We start from the raw sequence: 20,656 nt of genomic DNA on the forward strand, positions 1-20,656 counted from the left end.
CAAGGAGATTTTTGGGGGATGTGTGCTAGAATTCATCTTGTTCTCTCCAAACCCATGTCTATTTATTTGGGGAATTACACCATGCGTATTTGAACCTCTGTGGAAATGTTGGCTCTTTTCCTCAACGCCAAAACGCGGAATACTCCAGGAGAGGAAATCTGTGTCTTTACCTGCAGCTACACTATCTCAGCAGGTGATCCTTACAAATCTAAGATAAGCAGAATTGATCCCAATCAATATTTGAATTAGAAACCAAAAAGGAAAAAACAAAGTGCTGCAAGAACTGACATGGGCGATTCAGCAGGGAAAAATACGTCCTTCTAAGCCAGTATGAGGCAGCATAGTCTAGTTATTAGAACAGGGGAATGAGGATCAGACAACCTGGATTCTGTACCCAACTCTACCTTTGGGTTCTGTTCCCAGTGTACAATTCTGGGGCAGACATTTCACTACCTTGTGATTCAGTTTCCCCATCTATGAAACTGAAATAACACCCACCCAATGTTGTAGGACAGTTAGAGGTGCTTGGATGAAAGGTGTTGCGTCTGTAAAGTACCGAACAGTATTACTGAACTAATGCCCTAATACTGTGTTAGAGATGCCTTAGGTGCCAGCTTACTTGAAAGTGCTCAGAGACCATGGTATTGAGGGTCGTAAAAAATCCTAGCTAGACAGATGGAATATAAAACTGAGGCCCTGACCCTTCTTGGTCATTCAAAGATCCAACTTTTTCCAAAGCAGTGGTGTTAGTGCTACTGTGCTGGCCATATTCCTGTTTGGGCAATTACATTATGGCTCCCTAAAGTTTCCCCCAGCATTTTAATTACCTATGATATTCTCAGATTTGAAGGCCAGAGGGACCATTTGATAATCTAGTCTGACAATCCTCCCACATAACAAGGGCCACTTACATGTAGCCCTACAACTTGCATTGTTTCTTCACTTCCTATTGTAAACTCTCGTGTAGCGGTGCTGTGCACTGTTAAACAGCTATCGTACTCCACCCCAGAGGTGGCTTCTGCATTTCAGGAGCAGGTGATACAAGCCCTGCCATATATCATTTGTAATGTCTGCCTGGCTCTTTGGAATCATGAAAGACACTATAGAAACGTTAGTCATTAATGATAATCTGCATTAGTATTTCATCTCTAAAAGAAAGCAGCAATGAGTCATTCTCTCTCTGACAGTAAGTAGGGATTCGTTTGCCCCACTACCAGGCATGTTTTTATATCAACACCTGGAAAAGGCAGAATATTGCTCATGGGAGAATTCAGGTTCACCCCCTTCTCTTTTAGGTGGAATACAGGGGCACAGGGTCCTTGCTGTTGCTTTTTATTCTGAGTACCCTCCTTTTTATTTAGTGCATGTTAGCTCAGTGATAGACCCCTACAATAAGGGTAAATCTTGGCCATCAAACAACCTCAGAGGACAAAGGTGTCAGTAACTGGGTTTTCTGACCAGGCTCAAGCAGAAAAACCACTCAGATTGGAAAGGATTTTCCTTGCAGTCTGTACAGCAGACACACAGAGGACATTTTCTGTACCTATATCCTGCCTCACAACAATGGCTCCAAGCCTAGGACAAGACATCCCTTCCTTTCCCCTGCACTCACCAGCCATGATTCTAGGACCAGTGGAGGGATCTGGATGCAGCTCTCTTTGGACTTTCATGCCCCGTTGGTTTTGCATTTCAGTCTCCAGTTTGTCATAATGATGCTATCTGTAAGAAATCCCCTTCCCCCCCATCACGTACCCCACTTCCATAGGACAGACAATGCAGTGACAAAGTGCAATAGGCCTGTGGTTGATGATGATGTTGCCAGTATGTGATGCTTCTGAAGAAGGTGAACCTGTGTAGTCCTGCCCCACTGCTATCTTACACACACCTAGCATCTGGACAAATGCACAGTGCTATCCGTGGGGTGGGTGGGTGGAGGGAATTCCTTTCTGACCCCGCATTCACTTCTTATTCTGCAGGTTGAAGCATGGGGTTTGGTTAACCTCCTATTACTGTCCTCACTGTGATTGTTATTTCTGGTCATGAAATTCCAACCACAGAAGTTGACTCAGTTTCTTGGTTGCCCAAAACATAATTTTACGACTGGAGATAGTGAGGCAGGGCTGTGGGAGGGTAAAGAAAGATAAAGGGGATGGACAGGAGATGCACTGGGGATCAAAGGCACCATCTGGTGGCTTGAAGTGTAGCCGTTCCTAAATCCCCTTTTCTGTGAGGGTCACATTACTGGACAGTGAAAGTCTGCGGGGGGGAGGGGGGGGGGCAAAATGTGCATGTTAAACAAACAAACCAAAAGGGAATAAGAGAGTCTTGACCCCAGCCCAGGTGGGTAGCATAGATGTGCTCCAATGAATACAGATGGGAAAAGCAGTCCAGATCCCACAGCCTGCCTTTGGTCTCTTCAGACTGGATGTAGGGATGGTCAGCATATTCAAGTCGCTCATTGCACCGGGCTAAAAGGAATAGAGAGACACAGAAGGTCTCAAAGGCAGACAGGTCCTCATACATAAGCCTTTAAATACTTCTAAGCCTGAATCTCATTCACTAAGCAATAGACAGCTAGTGCAACTCATGGCAGGTAGGGGTCATTGTCTTGTCGGGAGTGAACATGCAGATTCATAGTGCCACAGACACTGCATTGGGTGCAACCTGTTCATAGTATTCAAGGATGTCTTCAGCCTGGAGGTTACAAAGCCATGAATCACTGTACCCAACCATCACCCACAAGATCACACAGTTTCCCATCAATGGCCCTCAGCCTGCAAGCTTCTCATAGAAGGTGCCCAGTATCTTGAAGGAGTGGGCTAAACGTGCCTAACAGTAAAATCTATTTGTTTCTTTGGGATATTGTTTGACAGATCATCTAGCGCAGAACAGCCAGGTGCTATGGTAATACAGGTGTTGTCGAAGAAGAGAAAAGGAAAAAAATAAAACCTTAAACCTTGGACCATCCATTTTATCATAGTTATTTGTTATGACTTTTGTGTTTCTTGATTACAGATAAAGGGCAAAATAAAAACGTGAGCTTGTTAAAAGATGGTACAGTAAAAAGATTTGTATGCTGCAGAAAAAAAAAAAAGTAATACCAAAAATATATCCAATCTCTGCATTGTCAAACTGGAATTTGTTGCAGAAGGTCACTGAAAGGGGTTGTGGCAGGATTTTTAAACAGGGGCTAGATCGTTTTAGCACCATTAACTATATGTGTAGCTATGCAGGCTAAGACAATGATATAAAGGCAATCAAAGTACATGCTTCACGATATAAGGTGACCATTTGCTGATGGCTCACTCATAAGGGTGGGGGAAGGGGAATATTACCTTCAATATGACTAGAGCTCATACAGGACAGTCATTCTTCCTTTATGAAGAAGGCGGGGAGTACAACTCCTACTGAATCCAATACTCAGTTTGACATGAGATTTCCCCACCTTCTTTCTGTAATTCCCTAGTTGCAAACAGAGCCTTACCCTCAAGTGTTCCTAGTACCAGGGAACCAAAGTGCACGTGCTTGTTATAAGCTAAATCCAGATGCATATTAGTGTTATGGTTAGGGAAAAGATCCCAGCTATCACCAGTAGTCCCTGGCCTAGAGACATGTTTCGGAAGGGAAAACAATCATTTAATTTAGAGCAAAAATGTGTGTGGAAGAAGCACAACAAGCCAATAAAACCAGATTCCAGGAGGCTGATGGCTCTGTTTTTTTATTTCATTTGTTTAAGCTGTCTGACAGTTACTAAAAACTAACTTATTTCCTCCTGTGGAATACAGACAAATAGTATTAATCCCCTGTACCCACCAGACAGTTAGGTACAAATACAAAGCCATGTAATTACTGATTTTCTCTGCACCACATTCATCATACCAATGCTATTTAAATGCTCTTTAATAACCTTTCTTTCCCTTGGTGGGAGGCCTTTCTTTACAGGTCTCCCTGGAAAACGTCTGTGTCTTAAACACTACCTACCCCACACACTCTCCTCCTTATCCATCCTTCCCTCTGACACACTCTGATTCCATGGGGTGTCTCATTCTTTCGGTAGTGGGTGATGCTAAAGGGGTATTTCTGGCTTGCAGCTCCACATCTTCATAATGGTCTCGCCTTTTTTGAACAATCCTCTACTCTCAATGGGCCAATCCCCAACCCAATGACATCAAAGGAAGGACTCTGATTGACTTCAGTGGGCTTTGGATCAGGCTTAAACTGCAAGACCTTCCATCTTTTCTCTGGTGTTCACATTGTCTTTCTTAACTAGCCAGAATCTGTCATTGTGCCTCCAACCCGTTGCCTACCTTCTTCGAACCATAGTACAGAATGAGGGAATTATGCTATCCTACAGCCCTTTCTTTCAATTACTTTATAATTTTTGATAACCCCAACTATATAATATATATAGTTGGTCAGATGTAAATATAGTGAATTAGTGGGGAAAAAGCATAAAAGAAAATGACAAACAAGACTGACCAAACAGAGGGCAGTTATCAACACTGCATTAGAGTCTTTTCAAGAAATTTCCAGTTGTACATAAAGCATTTAGTGCTTATAAAATGCCATCTTTAAAACAATTACAAATGTGGGTATTTTTGGTAAATTTTAACTCCATCTAATCTATCAGCTTGTTCTAAAGATTTTCTTGCCACATTGTAATCAATTAAAATATATCATTTATCACCAACATTACTCAAAATTTGGCAAGGAATTTTTTTTTTACTGTAATTGCACCAATTTTGCAAATTTTTTAAGTCTGAATCTTTTTTTTCTAACTCATGTTTCCCATGTCAACTCAGGAAACATTAAAACCTGGTGACCCCAAAAACATTTGTTTTAAAATTCTGTCTCAAAATGATCAAAAGCATTTACAAATGGAAAAACAGTTTTACTGGGTCCTTTCGTCAATGAATTTCTAGACATTGGTAAGAGAAAAGTATTTATCATTAAAGAAAGTACAGATTCCACATCTGAAATTTCTTCTAATAAATGAGCAAAGCAATAAGAACATTATCTCTTAAAACATAATATAGGAAGCCTGGAGATCCTGAAAACATTTTCCATAGCCTTCCATCTTTGATGTATAGCAGCATTATCTACAACTGGAGAGGATTCTATGACCTTCACATCAGTTTTAATTTGATTTTCCTCTTTAAAGAGATTTGTATGATTCCTTTCAGCTTATTCTACAGATTTTCGTTTTGTTTTTAGAAAAGCTGAGGTACAACATCTTCAGCAGTTTGATCCACTGTTTTGATCAAGTTATACAATATAGTTAATGTCACTCCTTTCCCATCAGAACTACAATGAGCGTAAGTTCAGCTGATAGGCTAGATCAGGGGTGGCCAACCTGTGGCTCCAGAGCTACATGCAGCTCCTTGTATAGGCACCGACGCCGTGGGTGAAGCTACAGACACCAACTTTCCAGTGTGCCAGGGAGTGCTCACTGCTCAACCCCCTGCTCTGCCCCAGGCACGGCCCCCACTCCCCTTCCCCCAAATGTGCTGTGCCCTCCCCTCAAGAGCCTGCTGAGCATGGAAAACAGCTGATCATGGCAGGCGGGAGGCATGGGGGGGGAGGGAGGCACTGGGGGCTGGAGGGCAGGGAGCAGATAAGAGGCTGATGACATATTACTGTGGCTCTTTGGCAATGTACATTGGTAAATTCTGGCTCCTTCTCAAGCTCAGGTTGGCCACCTCTGGGCTAGATCCATGTGATGGCAAGGATAAGAGCTTGGGTGGAAAATTCACACGCAGGGCCTCTGCTCCATATATTGTGCGTCTGATAAGCTGGTCTAGTTGCATTTTTTAAAATACCATCCTAAACCCCAGGATTGACATCCTGGCCCCACTGAAATAAATGGCAAAACTCCTACTGACTTCAATGGGGTGAAGATTTATCCCCAAGATATTACATCTGCCCACGCCAGGGCTTAAAAAACCAATCACACTATATAACAATACCTATTAAAAAGAAGAATGTTAACTCTCCCTCTAAACACCCTTCCTGGAAGGGACATCAGCCTAGGACAGGGTTATAAACAGGACAGACACCAGCAGGGCAGCCACTCTTGCAAGCCCTGTCTCCAAATAATTTATCTCGGGAGGAACATCACCAATGAGCCACAGGCAGGGAAGACTCCTGCTTCATTTTCTGCATCTCTTTTCTTGCTGCCCCGCCACACCAGATTCCGTTGGTTGCATTCAAAGGAAAATATTCACCCTGCAGAGCTGAATCCGACAGACTGTTTTGGAGCAGCACAGGGCTGTACTGTACATCTGCAGTTACAGTACAGGGCTAGCAGGTCTCTTTGCTTTACGCATCAGCATGTTTCAGCTTGAAGTTGTTGAGAAAGGGAACGCGGTGACGGGGGCCTTGGCTCCCAATCAGGTCCTCAATAGACATATATCAAGTTCATATTGGCATGACAGGAGAGAGCTAGGAGTGGGATAGCATGGGCTGCAGGTCAGGATTGAGGTGCACTGTCAAAAAAAGTAGCGGGGTCCCTGTATTGTACAACAAGTGCTATAGAGCAAGACTCAAATGCATCGGCATAGCTGCATGAGGGAAACTTGCACAGATCTTGACTAAAACGATCTCTAAAAGTCAGACTTATAAATAACTGAAAGCAATATTCTCTGCAGGAGCACCCATGCAGCCTGGGCCACCCTGAGATCAGAACAGAGGAATTCTGAGGTCCATAAAGAACAGATTAGAAAGAGACGAGGATGGGGCTCTGCCATCAGTGTGCCATGAGTCTCTGGAGCATTCAGATGGATACTAAAGATGTGAGGGGCAGTTCCCTCATACTCAGAGATGTATAGTCCAAGCACGATCAGTCTTTTCCCTTAGATATTCTCATACAGGATATCAAAGGGTTCTTCCAGAGTTTCTTGCTGAGATTTCTACAAAATGATAAAAAGAAAAAAAGAAATGGAGGAAAATTATTGAAAAGAAGCCAGATAGATTCTTAAGAAGTATCCTCTGCAACTCTTTCCACTAGCAATGGCCACTAGTGATCCACAGAATGGAATTTACTCAGCCAGCGGAATGCTGCTCCACCAGAGATGAACATTAATAACCCTGCTCCAGGCATAAAGGTGCTTCCTATTTTCCACTGTTCCAAAAAAGCAATCTGCCTGGGAAGGGGGATTGATCTCGGTTATTCCAAAAGTAAAAAATAAATCAGTCTGGATTCTGTGAAAGAGGAATTCCCTGACCTTCCCAATTCTGTTTCTTCAATAGCTGGATCTTTTCTACACCACTGTATCTTGCAGAGACAAGGCACCGACAGACATGGACATTTTCAGCACTGGGTCACATACTCCTGCTGTCGCTGTGAGCAAGGTTAGACAACTGAGTAGTTGAAATGCCAGTGGCTGCATGAAGTCCTGTCTACACTAGCATTTCCTCTGTGGCATCAGTGGGAAACATTTGACAAAAAAAGCAAAGTGTGGACTCTCCAAAGGGTGCATGTACACCAGAGAACTGACCTATTCATTACTAGCTGGACTGGTGGATATTGCAGTGATGCAGTGCACCCACACCAGCCTTCCAGTTATGGGTGCATTCATGCCTGCATCCACATACAGCATTCCTTGCAAACACAGCCACTGGGCTGGTGGTAGCAACAGTGAGAGTGCTGGTCTAAACCAGTCACTGGAATTTATCGTCATGTTGTCTAGGACTACCTTGAGCAGAATTACCGGAAAGGGTGGCAAAAATCACTGGCACCTAACTCTCTACTCGCCTTCCCACTATTACTAGCATTGATGAAACTGCACCAGAGCTAGTGCAGCGGTGGGTGAATCTAAGACTCTTCAGTGCCAATGCAGCAACAGTGGTCAGCCTTGCTCAAAGCAAGTCCCGTCCTAATAGCAGCACAAATACTTGTGCGGTACTGATGGTAATTTTATGTGTGGGCATGTGATGTGTTACGTGAGCTACGGACTGCAGCGGTAGGCAGCACATCAAATTCTCTAGCACAGGGAAGGCCATAGACATTTTGGGTCAAATTTATCCTCATTGACTTTGATGGAATTACACCACAGATTAATCTGGCCTACCATGTTTATCCAGTTTTCAGTCACTCTGTGTTCACTGCAGACAGAGGCTGGCACGTAAGCAGCTGGGAGCTCCTTAATGCAAACCTTCCCATTCCATTGCTAACATTGCGCCTGCTAGAGAACCTCCCCTCCATCTCTGTCCCCTCACAGAGCTGAGTCTGGACACAGAACACATGATAAGTGAAGGTGAGATTTAAAACATCACTACAATGCTCAGTTCTTTACTTTCTGAATGATGTGATCTGCTGAACACAAGGTATGGGGCTGCTTTTGACGGCAGGGTTGTAGAAGGCTCTTACCATTTCTTTCTTCTTCTTTTTCTTCTTCCCTGTTTTCCCACAGTCTTCATTTCTACCTTCAACCCTGTCTGGCTGTGAGATGATCATGTCTTGAAGCTACAAGAGACATACCCACATCACTCAGTAACAGGTCACTTTGCCTTAGCATCCACTCTCCAAACACTCTAACCTCCAAATTCACTGGCTCGCATGTGGCAGTACCAGGGTTCCGATAACATGCTGAGTGCTCCATATTTAGTGAAGAGCACCATGATGTGTACACAGTATTTCAGCTCCCTGACTGAATCACTCACATTGCCCAAAGAAGAGTGGTCATGATTAAAGTCTAACAAAGAATGAATGGGATAAAAGGTAAGTTGGAATCTCCTGTGTTTCTGGTCTCAGAACACAAGAACAAGAGGCCAAAAATGAAATTGAAAGGTGGTAAAAATGTAAAAGTGATAAAAGGAGATACTTTTTCACACAGTGCACAATTGGTCTGTGGAGCTCACTGCCACAAGATATCACTAAGGCTAAGAGCTTGGCATGATTCCAAAACATACCAGACGTTTCTATGGATAACTGGACTATTCAATGTTATAACAGTAAATATATTTTTTAAGTAAACAAGAGTTTTGGAAGGGATATGACCATTCAAGCGTTGGGACATATGCCAACCTCTAACTATTTAGGGAGAGGAGAAAACTTTCCCATAACTGCTGTGACAAAGCTCTGTTCTTGTCTCCATGGGTCTCGCGTTTCCTGGCTGATTTCACTAGCCTCAGCGGCTCACTGTGAACCCCCACGTAGCCCTTCTCTCTCTAGAGGCAAGGGTCACAGCCTACTGAGCCATTTTCATCATAAGCCAGTAAGGGAGGTGAGGAGAAGCTACCCTCCCTTGCACAGTCTCTGTGGTCTCCCAGTCTCAGTGATTAATTGGGGGGTAAAGGGGGAAGCCCGGGCCAGCCCTCTACTCCAGGTTTCAGCCCAGGGACCCTAATAGTGTCAGCAATGGTAGCTGACATTTTAGAAACAGGATGCGTACAATTTCCTGGGCCACTTCGCCACAGCAGCCCCCACTTCCTCAAGATCCACTTCACCCTTACCTCAGGGCCTCCTTCCTTGTGCCTGATATGGTTTGTACTGCTCAGTCTCTACAACAGCGCAGCTTCCTCCTACAGCTCCTGACACATGCCCCCACCTGACTAACTGGGAGGCTTTTAACTAGTTTTAGCCAGCCCCCTGATTGGCTTCAGAAGTCCCAATCAACCTAGCTGTCCTCCCTGCCTTCTGGAAAGATCTTAATTGGCCCCAGGTGTCTTAATTGACTTGGAGCAGCTGCCATTTGCTTATCCTGGTAACAGGAATTTGTATAGCCTGTAGCTAATATATCTGTCTCCCATTACTTTACTATAGCCATCTGGCCTTGCCCCATCACACTGCCTACTGCAGGGTTTCTTCCTCTGAAGCTGCTGCTGCTGCTGCTTATTGGAGACAAGATACTGGATGAGATGGATCATTGGTATGATCCAATATAGCAGCTTCTATTATGCCATGTTCAAAGTCATTATGCAGTTGGAGGGCCACTGTTACAGTTGCTAGCAGTGGATTCAGCCCCTAGGCACTGTCCACACTACACTTTTCAACTTCCCAAGAATGTTCAGGCCTAAAAAGTTTAGTAAGACAAGAGAATATGAATAGAAATGCTTCGGTTACAATAATAATTTTAATAAAATTAATGAATCGGGGGTGGTGGTGTTGTTTTTTATAACCAAAAACTTTCCCTCATATCTTTGCAATACAAACAGACCAATGCCAAGTTTAAGAACTGTGGTGAAGGTGTGTGTAGTTACAGCACCTGGAATGCCCAGCAGATTCTGGACACAGAATTGCAAAGAGTTTGGCAGTGGGAAACAATTGGTATTAACTGGATTCTGAAGGTAGAAATGGATCAGACTGGAGGTAGTTTGTAAACAAGAGCCCTTTCACTGTACTAGCATGATTTATTTTTGTTGTTCCTTTCTGTCCTTATTGTTCTACTACTGTAGGTAATGTGAGACATTATTTACTTAATGGATCCTGGACACATAATCTGCATGAGAAGCAGAAAGTGAAACCAGCTGCAAATGAGGCAAAACTCACCAAACCTTGTTTTACTCTCCAAACTGAGTGCAAATGGTAATTGTGATGGGGTGGACAAACCTCACGTTGGAGAGAGATAGGGGTTCAGGAACAAATCTGCGCCCAGGAAGCTCCACCCCAGCAGGCGTGCTGGGCATGCTCCGGTTGGAGGAGGGCCTTAAGAGAGAGTCTCTTCAGCACAATAGGCTGGTGGGTGGAGAGAGAGGTGGGGCTGCAGCCACTGTGATGGAGGGACTGCGCCAGGAAAGTGTCCCAGGAGGAGAGTGGTTGCATGAAGCTGCGACTCCTTAGCTTGCAAAGGCCCACGGACCAGGTTACAGGGATAACTGCAAGCCATGACACTCCCCAAGGAGGGACACAGTGGTAGGAAGAGACCCAGGGGAGGGTGTTAACTGGACCACACAAAGTGGATGCCTTCCCTGTGGTGACCAAGAGTGCCCTAGGTTGGAACCTGGTGAAGTGGGAGGGCCTGGGTTCCCCTACCCCTAACCACTAGGCAAGGCTGCCACCAGAGATTCTAACCATTAGGCAGGGGTTTCACCCCGCTGACAATAATAAACAGCAACAACTGGGAAAAGTCATTGAATCCAATGTGTTCATAACCCGCCCCCACCCCAAAACAACAAAAACAAACAAAAACCACACAGTACAGGGAAATCTGCATGAGAGTCCACCTAAGAGAGGCACTCCCTCATTTTGAGAGTGCTCCAATATGTCCCCTACCATATAGGGAATAATTCTGCTTTACTTTTATTAGACCATCACTTCTGTTAAGTAGGGGACTCTTGTCGATCTCTTGAGCAGTTGCTCAAGAAGCATTTCACGCAATATGTTTTTCATCTTGACCGTAAGGGGAAAACACATATTATATATAGGGCTTAGAACACCCTGAGCCCAGTTTCCAGGGCTGGTCGACCTGCACTCGGTGTAGGACCAGAATGCAGAGGAGGCTAAACATGGCTGTAGATTCCCTTTCCCTGATCCCCACGGCTGTCAGGGGTTGCATCAACCCTGACAGAAGTTAGGGCAGTCTCAGAGCTTCTTTAAACTTTTGGCCCGTGGTAATGGCCTTCAGAGGGCTGTTTTGCCAATCGGGGATGGCTAGGTTCAGCAGTGTCCCAGCCATGCCAATATACAAGGACTTCTCCATGCAGGACGAATCTTCAGCTGTCTGATCTTTGCCCTGCCTGAGCAGTCCAAAATGGCCATACTGGAGGCCAGTACCAGCCCATATTCCATGAAGGCCTGGTCTGGTCTGCATACAGGGAGGTTTCCACTGCCAGAAATGATCTCAAATCTCCCACCATGCCTCAGAGCAAATCTCACATTGCAGCATCTATATCAGCCAGGCCTCCCCGAACTAATAACGTTTGACAAAACAACTGTTTAACCAGAGAGAAGAAAGATTCAACATGCATAAGCCCAGCCTAGGGGCGGGAGGAACTCAGCCTTTCCTTTTCTGGGTAGGAGGAGTGGAAGCAGCAGTTAGATTTACTGCCTTTGTAAAGGCACAGCAGCTCTGTGGTGGTTTCTATGCCAGGCCCAATTTCAAAGGGAACCCCCAGCAGGACAGGGTCAGGATTACTTGAGAGGAAACTTACCGTAGCAGTGGGATTCGTCTCAAGCGACAAGCTGTTCATGTTATTCTCAAGGACAGAATAGACCTCAGCTTGGTGAGATTCTAGGCACTAGAGCGGGGAGAGGAAAGAGGGCTTGTGTCACATCACAAACACGCAGTTCATGGACGTGAAAAAATGCACAGTTGCCTGCTGTGATCAGGGATTGCCATCTGTCCTAAATTTGAGTTTGATGAGCCTAAAGCCTGTGTCCCCAAAGTCTGCCAGAGATCCTGAAGTCTGCAAAAGTCCTGGAAACTGCTTCCTGCCCTAACTGCACAGGGCAACCTTGTCATGATTTTGAATCATGGAGACATGATGAGATAGATTTATATCCTAGGGAGAAAAACAAAGAAAGCAGGGCCCCTCCCACCTGCCTCCATCTACTCCAAATTCTTCGCACGGTGCAGAATAAGACCTTCCACTATGGGGGACATTCACTGCTCAGTGGGACAGGAGGTGAACCTGCAAGCAAGATGAGCTCTGAATGGTACAATATGGCACTAGTGTGCACATCACTCCCAGGTTTCAATCACAATCATGCTGGGCATTTGGGAATGGAAAGAGTGGCTGAGCTGATGTCCTGATGCCCAACAGGACACCAAAGGTAGGAACTTCACAGTCACTTATAAGGGGACAATTTGCATTTGTTTTTTAAATCGGGAACTATTTTTCCCTCCTTAAAATGCAGAAATAATATGGGAACTGATACATACACACACACACACACACTCTAAATCACACTTACATACATACACCCACACACTCCCCCTGAAACAGAGCTTAAATTCAGCCAGAGCTGTCCAGAGTAGAGCTCCAGTAAATATTTTCAAATTTCTGGGGGTTGCGAGCTGGCTCTGTGGCTGAAGCCTGGAGCCCCAAGCCCCAATACAGGTGCCCCGCAGGGCAGAAGCCCCGAGCCCTGGGTGCCCTGCAGGGAAGAAGCCCCAAGCCCTAGGGCACCCCATGGGGCAGAAGCCCTGAGACCCAGAGCACCCTGCATGGCAGAAGCCCTGAGCCCTGCCACCCCCCCTCCACCCAATGGGGCTAAAGTCCCGAGACTCCCTGCCCCAGAGCTGAAGCTGGGGCCCTGAATTGGGGGGGGAGAGGCATCTGGGAAATATACTATAAGAATTTAAGCTCTGCCCTGAATGCTCACACACAGGTACATGCAGAAACACACACACATGCTACACATGTGAGCATCTCCTTGTCCCTCAGATAATCGTGTCACTAAAGATCCATGTCAGACTGAATGATGCTCCAGATCTGCCCGGAGGATCTAATAAAACAATCAGGAGGACTTTTCCATGTGTATTTCAAGGATGACAGCAGGTTGCCAAGGCGGCTGTTTCTCTGGCAACAAGAAGGTGGGAGGAGCTTAGGCAGGCAGGAGGGGCAGATGCTGTTAGGGGGGCATTGCAAAGTGAATGAGACTGTCATGTCTCTTAATACAGCAAAGAGAAAAAGCAAGTGCCTGGGGTTGATCCTGGGAGGCGCTGCACATCTATCACCCCATTCATTTCCCTGGGAATTACACACGTTCAGAACCCCTCTGGATCAAGCTCAAAGTGATCATGATTTAAAGAAGAGCGTGTTGGTAGGGGGATGAACAGCCTGCAAAGGGGCCCTGAGACAGACAGGGCAGCCAAAATCAGCAGAGCATCATGTGGTTCCTACCCCGACTCGCCCCTTCAAAGAAGCAAACATTAACAGTTATTTAATCTGTCCACTCATTCGGAACCCAACACGCATGCATGTGCACGCACACGGTGCTCTCCTCTCCTCTTCCTTGCTCTCCGTTCCTTTCCAGCTGCTGGTCACAGAGAGTCTCTTGCCCTGTGCATTTTTCTCTCAGCAACCAAGCAGTGGTGGATTAGCCATTGGGCCAATGGGGCCCTAGCCAATTGGGGAGCACCTGGAAATATGGGCACTCCCATGTCCTGACCCGCTCTGCCCGCTCAGCGCTCCTGCGGGAGAGCAGGGGAAGACCCCGCTCCCTGTCAGGAGTGCCAGGCTGGCGGGGCAGGGCAAGCCCCTGTGCCCCAACCCCATTTCCCCGGCAGGAGCACCAGGCGGGCAGGGGAAGCCCCCACGCCCTGACCCAGCTCCCTGTCAGGAGTGCTGGCGGGACGACGACGGGGCGGGGGGGGGGGCGGCAGGCGGAAAAGGTGGAGAGAGGCCCCCACTTGCTCTGACCTAGGACCCCACAAATCCCTAATCTGCCTCTGCAACAGAGAAATCAGGCTGTGTGTGCTACTGTGCGGTAACCAGCTCCGGCACCACACTAGCTTCTAATAGCGTAGATGGGACCAAAGGTGGTGCTTCAGGCCCCAAAACATTCCTTTTTACCTTGTCCTGTTAGATCAGCTAGAGTCACACCTGCAGGCACCAGGGAACAGGAGTGCAATCTGCACCCTTAGGTAGCTAGGCTGGAGGAGGCTTTAATCTCAGTGAATGGCACCTTTACATTCTGCCCAAGGTTCCCTAGGAACCTCAGCTGCTAAAGCTTCCCAAGAGACACTAAATGAGTGCATCTCTCAGGGAAATTAGCTGTGCCCCATTCTAAGATAATCCCACCTATATTTTGGGGACCAGCCCGGTCAGTTCCTAGCCCTTCATGGAGAAGGAGCAACGGGGTGGGGGGTTGCACCATCATGTCCACCAACACTTGCCTGGGGCACCTTCACAAAGCTGGCCCAGGGTTTAAAACACTGTTATTTTAAACTTTGGGTAGACACCTCGAAAGAGGCAACATGATGGAACGTGTAATTAAGATGGAGCTGAGGCTGCATGACAACGCTGACTGAGCGAAAACTGAATTGGGATTTTTTTTTTAAAACCTCCTTGCAGAAATCATCCACTTTTACAGAAAAACTCTCCATGTTTACTAAACAGTTGAATTAAAAAGAAATTTATTTCTAAAAGTAAAAGATTTATCAGATTAATTTCCCTCCCCCAAATTATTACCCTGGTATTTCCAGATGCTTTTTTTTAAACCTCAATTCCAAAAATTAAAAAACAAACCAAACCAAACCCTACTGGCCTCATAAGAACCTGTGAAGTTTGAGCTAGAAAAGACCTAGTCCATCCTCTTGTCCACATCAGCATCCCACCCTTTTTGGCAGTGCATTAGCATTCCCTACAGTACATTCTCCAGAGCTTTGTCCAGTCACAAATTATTCATGCAACTGAGCTTCCATCTCTCCCCTGGCGAGACTTTTCCACTCCATTATATATCTCATGCTCAGAAAAGGTTTCCTGATATTCAGCCAATATTCTTCTCTGCTCACTTTCACCCTTTTACTCCCCCCCATACATTTGCCCTGCCGCCCATCTTAAGCAATTCCTTCCCTTCCTTGGGTAAACAGATGCATTGCAACCACCAGGCTAGGGGAATGGAAACAGCTGCCCTGGGCCACTTTCAGGAGTGGTAAAAGGGTTTCAATTTTATTCTGAGCAGAAGGCAAAAGTTATAGAGAAGAGACGGCATAAGAAGATACCTCGCCTCCTCACCAACCCTCTCTTTGGAATCAAATCCTTCCTTATACTGAGGTGAATGGAGTGCACTGTGTCTCTCCTCCAGCCCCCAGATCACCCTATTTTTACATGGTGCCATGCTGGTGTACACATGGAGGTCTAGCTGTATGCCACATTGGGGATGGGGGTAGTTCTGGTGGTACTCACAGTGTAGATGGAGCCAGATGGTTCTGAGCTTCCTGAAGGGGGTTGGGTTCCTGTGCTCAGGTCTGGGCATCTCTGGAGGACATCTGGGCATCTCCCACGACACACCACCAACTTAGGACAAGACACTAAATGACAGATCTGTTGTAAACACACAACATTCCAAAATGTGAAATACATGTTTGCATGATTCTTGTACTTAACACATGATCAGTGATAACTAGTGAATCACATTTCTATAGCACTTTCATCACAAAGGACCACTTTGAAAACAGTGGGCTCGACCCTCCTCTCGCACCAGTGTAAACCAGTGAAATCAGCTGGGTTACACTGGTGTAAAATGTTGTGAACCAGACTGTGTTTACACAAAAATGACTTCTACAATACAGGCATCTCTGTGATGCAGCTTGCACCTATTTCACGGCACAGGAAATAAAGACAGCCCTACCCAGCTGTACCTGTAGGGGGAATGTTAGAGGGGCAGAATGCAATTACTTAAAACGAGACTTGGTCAGGAAACTAGTGCTAACATCACAACCCTGAGAAGAGTACCAAGAGACTTTTTATTGGTCAGTAATACACTGAGGCATTGGTCCAATACTGACTTGAAGGAAGATGACCTCTTCTGGAATCACCAACACCATTTCCTTCAGCAAATGAGTTTTCCGTAGAGATCTCCCATTCAAATACTGACCAAATCTAACTCCACTTAGCTTGTGAGATCTGACAAGGTCATCACCCCCTCCGCGGTTGTGTATACAAAGGACAAAAATGTAAGATGCAGCATAATAAAAGGCAATATTACTTCACTTGATTCATGACTTTGTGGAGGGGTTTTCCTCTTGTGAAGAAGAGTGTCATTCTACCAACATGGCGAAGGGAAACCACTACTATCACCACAAGTACTCTCCTGACTGAGCAAAATTGTTCATAACAACGCAGAAAAGGCAGAAGTATTTGAAACGTATTTCTGTCCTGTATTTGGAAAGAAGCAGGATGACATTTGTCTCATATCACATGAGGATGATGAGCTACTTTCCAATCCATTAGTAATTAGGGATAAACATTTAAATCTTCAAGCCTAGAGAACTTGTGTTAAGAAATTCTATGGCCAGCATTATACAGCAGGTCAGCCTAGATGGTCCCTTCTGGTGTTAAAAAATAAATAATCAGTAGGTCAACTCAAAATCTGGAGATGTCAGCAAGTCTTGACATTTCCCCCTAGGAAGACATCTGGCTAAACTCTCTGGAGTAAGGGGAAGGGGCTTGTCCTCAGCCTTGGTGCTAGTCCAGCCTGTGCTTATTTTCCCTCCATTTGGTTAACTATTTTGGTTGCGATGTGGACAGAGCATTTTTCCTGCTAAGGAGGAGGGGCAGTGTCTGCATCTCACATCCATTCACAGTCACTACCTCTATGGGTATGTGTCCGCAATGCAATTAAACACCCTCAGCGGGCCTGTGTCAGCTGACTCGGGCTCGCAGGGCTCAGGCTACGGGGCTGTTTAACTGTGGTGAAGACATTTGGGTTCAAGCTGGAGCCTGGGCTCTGAGACCCTCTGGGCTCCAGTCTGAGTTGCAGTATAGCCTATGAGGTGAGGCCCCAGGGGTACGGAGGCATCAGCAGGCCCGTAACTAGACAAACTAAAGTGGGGAGTCAGTATAGATCCGAATGGGAGGTCTGGAATCACTTGTGAAGTCATGGTGTTTTAGTCAAAAAGAAGCCAAAGCAAAAGGAGAAAGAAGCTTGCTCCCTATTTATTTGAAATTCTACAATAATTTGCAAGTGACCAATCAAATACCTACAAACATACACAAAACCCCTCATTTAGTTCTCATAAGGCACAAAACACAGAACAAATTGTTATTGAAAAACCCAGCATCAGCACTGCTTTGATACATTTTGGGGTTTATTTTTTAAAATGCAGGTTAGCTCCTTCTCTATACACACAATAAGGATGATAAGCTTCTGTGCCCACTACTATCTGGCATTCACAAGATTGATAGCTGTGGCTGCATCAAAAGTCCTGAGTGCCTGAACAATCTCCCAAGGGCCTGAAGTTCAGGCCAAAGGCCTGTAGTTTGGTAGGTGCGTGGAAAAGAGAGTGATTAATCAGATTGGAGTCAGGGCAGCAGACCCACAGGACACAGGGTGAAAGGCAGTGATTTCACAGGGGCCTGAAACAAACTGGCAGCCTCACAGCACATGGTGGGCAAGAGAGACAGAGACATCGGAGAGGCCTGAGCTAGGTGAGCACCCTGATGAGGCACAGGGTGCAAGGCCGTAGCCTCACACAGGCTGCTCCCTTGCTTGAGGCCCCACAGGACACGATGGGGGAGATTGTGACTTTAGAGAGTTGCCAGCAATCACATTTTTGTTGTGAGACTCATGTTGGGTATTTTGACTCGAAGCCTCTTGTCATGTAGGGATGAACATGAGCAACGTTGCAAAGTTTTGCCCTTTCCCCAAATGGCTGCTGTTTCCCATACCCCATTAGTTGGGCCTGATGCCAGGCTGCTCTTAATTAAGATGGCTACCATTTCCCTACAGCCTGTGCAGGTGGCAGTGAGGTTGCCCCTAGAAAAGAGGGCCACCACCTTCCAGTGTCTCCAATGAGACTTAAAGTCAGGCTACATTTTAGCAAAGGTATGTGCTGTCAGGAGGCAGGGAGGGGCCATGCAAAGAGGAGGTGAGTACAGGGCACAAGGAAGGACACTGGCAGATGCGGTGGGGGTGGAGTAGTGAATATAGGAGGACAGGATAATCAAGAGAGGACTGACTCATTATTTTTGACTGTTTTGGGGCAGGCAATGCTGGGATTAGGAAATTGTGAACAGAGAAAGGCAAGTGATGAGTGCCACCCCGAGATAAAGAGGAGAGAAAGTGAAGTCTCCTTCTTAGAAGGGGGTGGGGGGTGGTCAACCTTCCAGGACTGGCCTGGAGTCTCCAGGAATTAAAGATTAATCTTTAATTAAATATTATGTCATGTGATAGAACTTCCAGGAATATCTCCAACCAAAACTGGCAACCGTAATGTGTGTGTATGTGATGAATTTTAGGTTGAATTTTCAACTTGAAATGATCTCACATATGGACTGTGACCAGGCAGCTTCTCTAAAGCTTAAACAGCATTGCCAACCTCAAGTGCTCAGAAAGATGAGACTCGTTTAAGTATCATGAGATTAAAAATAATAAAAATGTTGGTTCTTTTGGTTTCCACATTTTCAAATGCCACAACCTTTGAGGGCTAGAAACTTACATTTTTTTAAAAAAGTGAAAGATGAGATTCTCATGTAATCACATAACTCCTAGAGCTTGGGTTTTAAGCAAAACACTGCATATTGCAAAATTCACAATAAAATCCGTGAATTATCAACACTGGAATAATCAGAAGACAAACAAAAAAAAATAATCTATTTTTTTTCCATCTCAAACCAATGATTTTTGAGGGGGAAGAAGGTATCTCATGATGTTTGAACCTTTGAGGTAGGTGGTACTGCAGAGTCCTGAGGCAGAGGAGCAGTCCCACAAGATAAAAAACATCAAGCATACTTGCCTACAATGGAAAATGAAAAGCCTGACAATTTTCCTACATGCTGCTCTCTGGGCTCCCTCCTGCACTGACTTGGAGTCTGTGACACTTGCCTACAGTGGACTTATTCCAGAATAGCTATTCCTGATTAACACCATGCGTGGATGCTCTTATTTCAGAATGACTGCCTTACTCCAAATTAACTTAATCCATTTTGGAGTCACACTTTACCTTATTCCGGATTAATTTTCATGTGTAGACAAACTGTAAAAGGCACAGCACAGAACTCTCAGCCTTCCCAATCCTGGGATGCTCTGGGGACTGGAGAGGCTGGGGCCTCTTGGAAAGCTGCCTGTCACCTCCTGAATGCTATGCAAAGCTGCATGCTACAGTCCTGCCCCCTAAAGTCCTGTCCCTGCAATGCCCCTCCCTCTACCAGCCCCACATCAGCATGACCTCCACACCAGGAGTTGTGAGGGTGTCCTTGGAAGACATGTGTGTAGCTGTCTTCTGCAGTTCCTGTCCTGGGGAAATCCTGCTCTGACTGGAAGCGAGACTGTTAGTGTCCATTTATTCATTCCAGTCCCTTTACTGGGCTAAAGGAGGGGAGAGGTTCTCACCCCTGATTTCTCTCTCCCATTAATGTCTAATAATTGTCATTTTTTTAAATCAGAAAAATAATCTGTCTCTGACTGCATTATGACAAGAGTGGTACTCCAGGATTCAAGAGCTGTTGCCTTGGCAGCCTGTCTTGGTGAGCTCTTCATTCCTTCTCTAATTTATTTGATGCCATGTTCATAAGAGCTTATGAATAAGAATATAAGAACAGCCATACTTCTTCAGACCAAATGTCCATCTAGCCCAGTGTCCTGTCTTCCGACAGTGGCCAATGCCAGGTGCCCCAGAGAGAATGAACAGAACAGGGCAATGATCAAGTGATTCATCCCCTGTTGCCCATTCCCAGCTTCTGGCGATCAAAGACTAGGGACACCCAGAGCAGGGGTTGCATCCCTTACCGTCTTGGCTAATAGCCATTGATGGATCTATCCTCCACGAACTTATCTAATTATTTTTTGAACCCAGTTATAGTTTTGGCCTTCACAACATTCCCTGGCAACAAGTTCTACAGGTTGACTGAATTGTGTGAAGAAGTTCTTCCTTTTATTTGTTTTAAACTTGCCACCTATTAACTTCATTAGGTGATCCCTGATTCTCATGTTATGTGCAGGGCCAGATTAACCTTTTGTGGGCCCGGCGCAAAAAGTATTTGTGGGCCCCCATGAACGCAATGGAGCATGGTGCGGGGAGGTCAGTCTCTGGAGTGAGGGGCCAGCCAG

The 20,656-nt window shown here is 45.6% G+C and overlaps 1 protein-coding gene across 2 annotated transcripts in view; it reads right to left on the reverse strand.

Annotated features, from left to right (window-relative positions):
• Nucleotides 1–3,691: 3,691 nt before the first annotated feature.
• NFAM1 (NFAT activating protein with ITAM motif 1) overlaps nucleotides 3,692–20,656 on the reverse strand; it is a 29,886-nt gene continuing 12,921 nt past the window's right edge. For both annotated transcript variants that reach the window (XM_075124233.1, XM_075124234.1), the window contains exons 4-7: nucleotides 15,793–15,930; nucleotides 12,091–12,177; nucleotides 8,369–8,464; nucleotides 3,692–6,908 (exon numbers count right to left, since the gene is read on the reverse strand). In XM_075124233.1, coding sequence (XP_074980334.1) covers nucleotides 6,852–6,908; nucleotides 8,369–8,464; nucleotides 12,091–12,177; nucleotides 15,793–15,930 — 378 coding nt within the window. In that variant the 3' untranslated portion in view covers nucleotides 3,692–6,851. The remainder of the gene's footprint in view (nucleotides 6,909–8,368; nucleotides 8,465–12,090; nucleotides 12,178–15,792; nucleotides 15,931–20,656) is intronic.

The sequence above is a fragment of the Caretta caretta genome, chromosome 1, assembly GCF_965140235.1.
Source record: "Caretta caretta isolate rCarCar2 chromosome 1, rCarCar1.hap1, whole genome shotgun sequence".
NCBI lineage: Eukaryota > Metazoa > Chordata > Testudines > Cheloniidae > Caretta > Caretta caretta.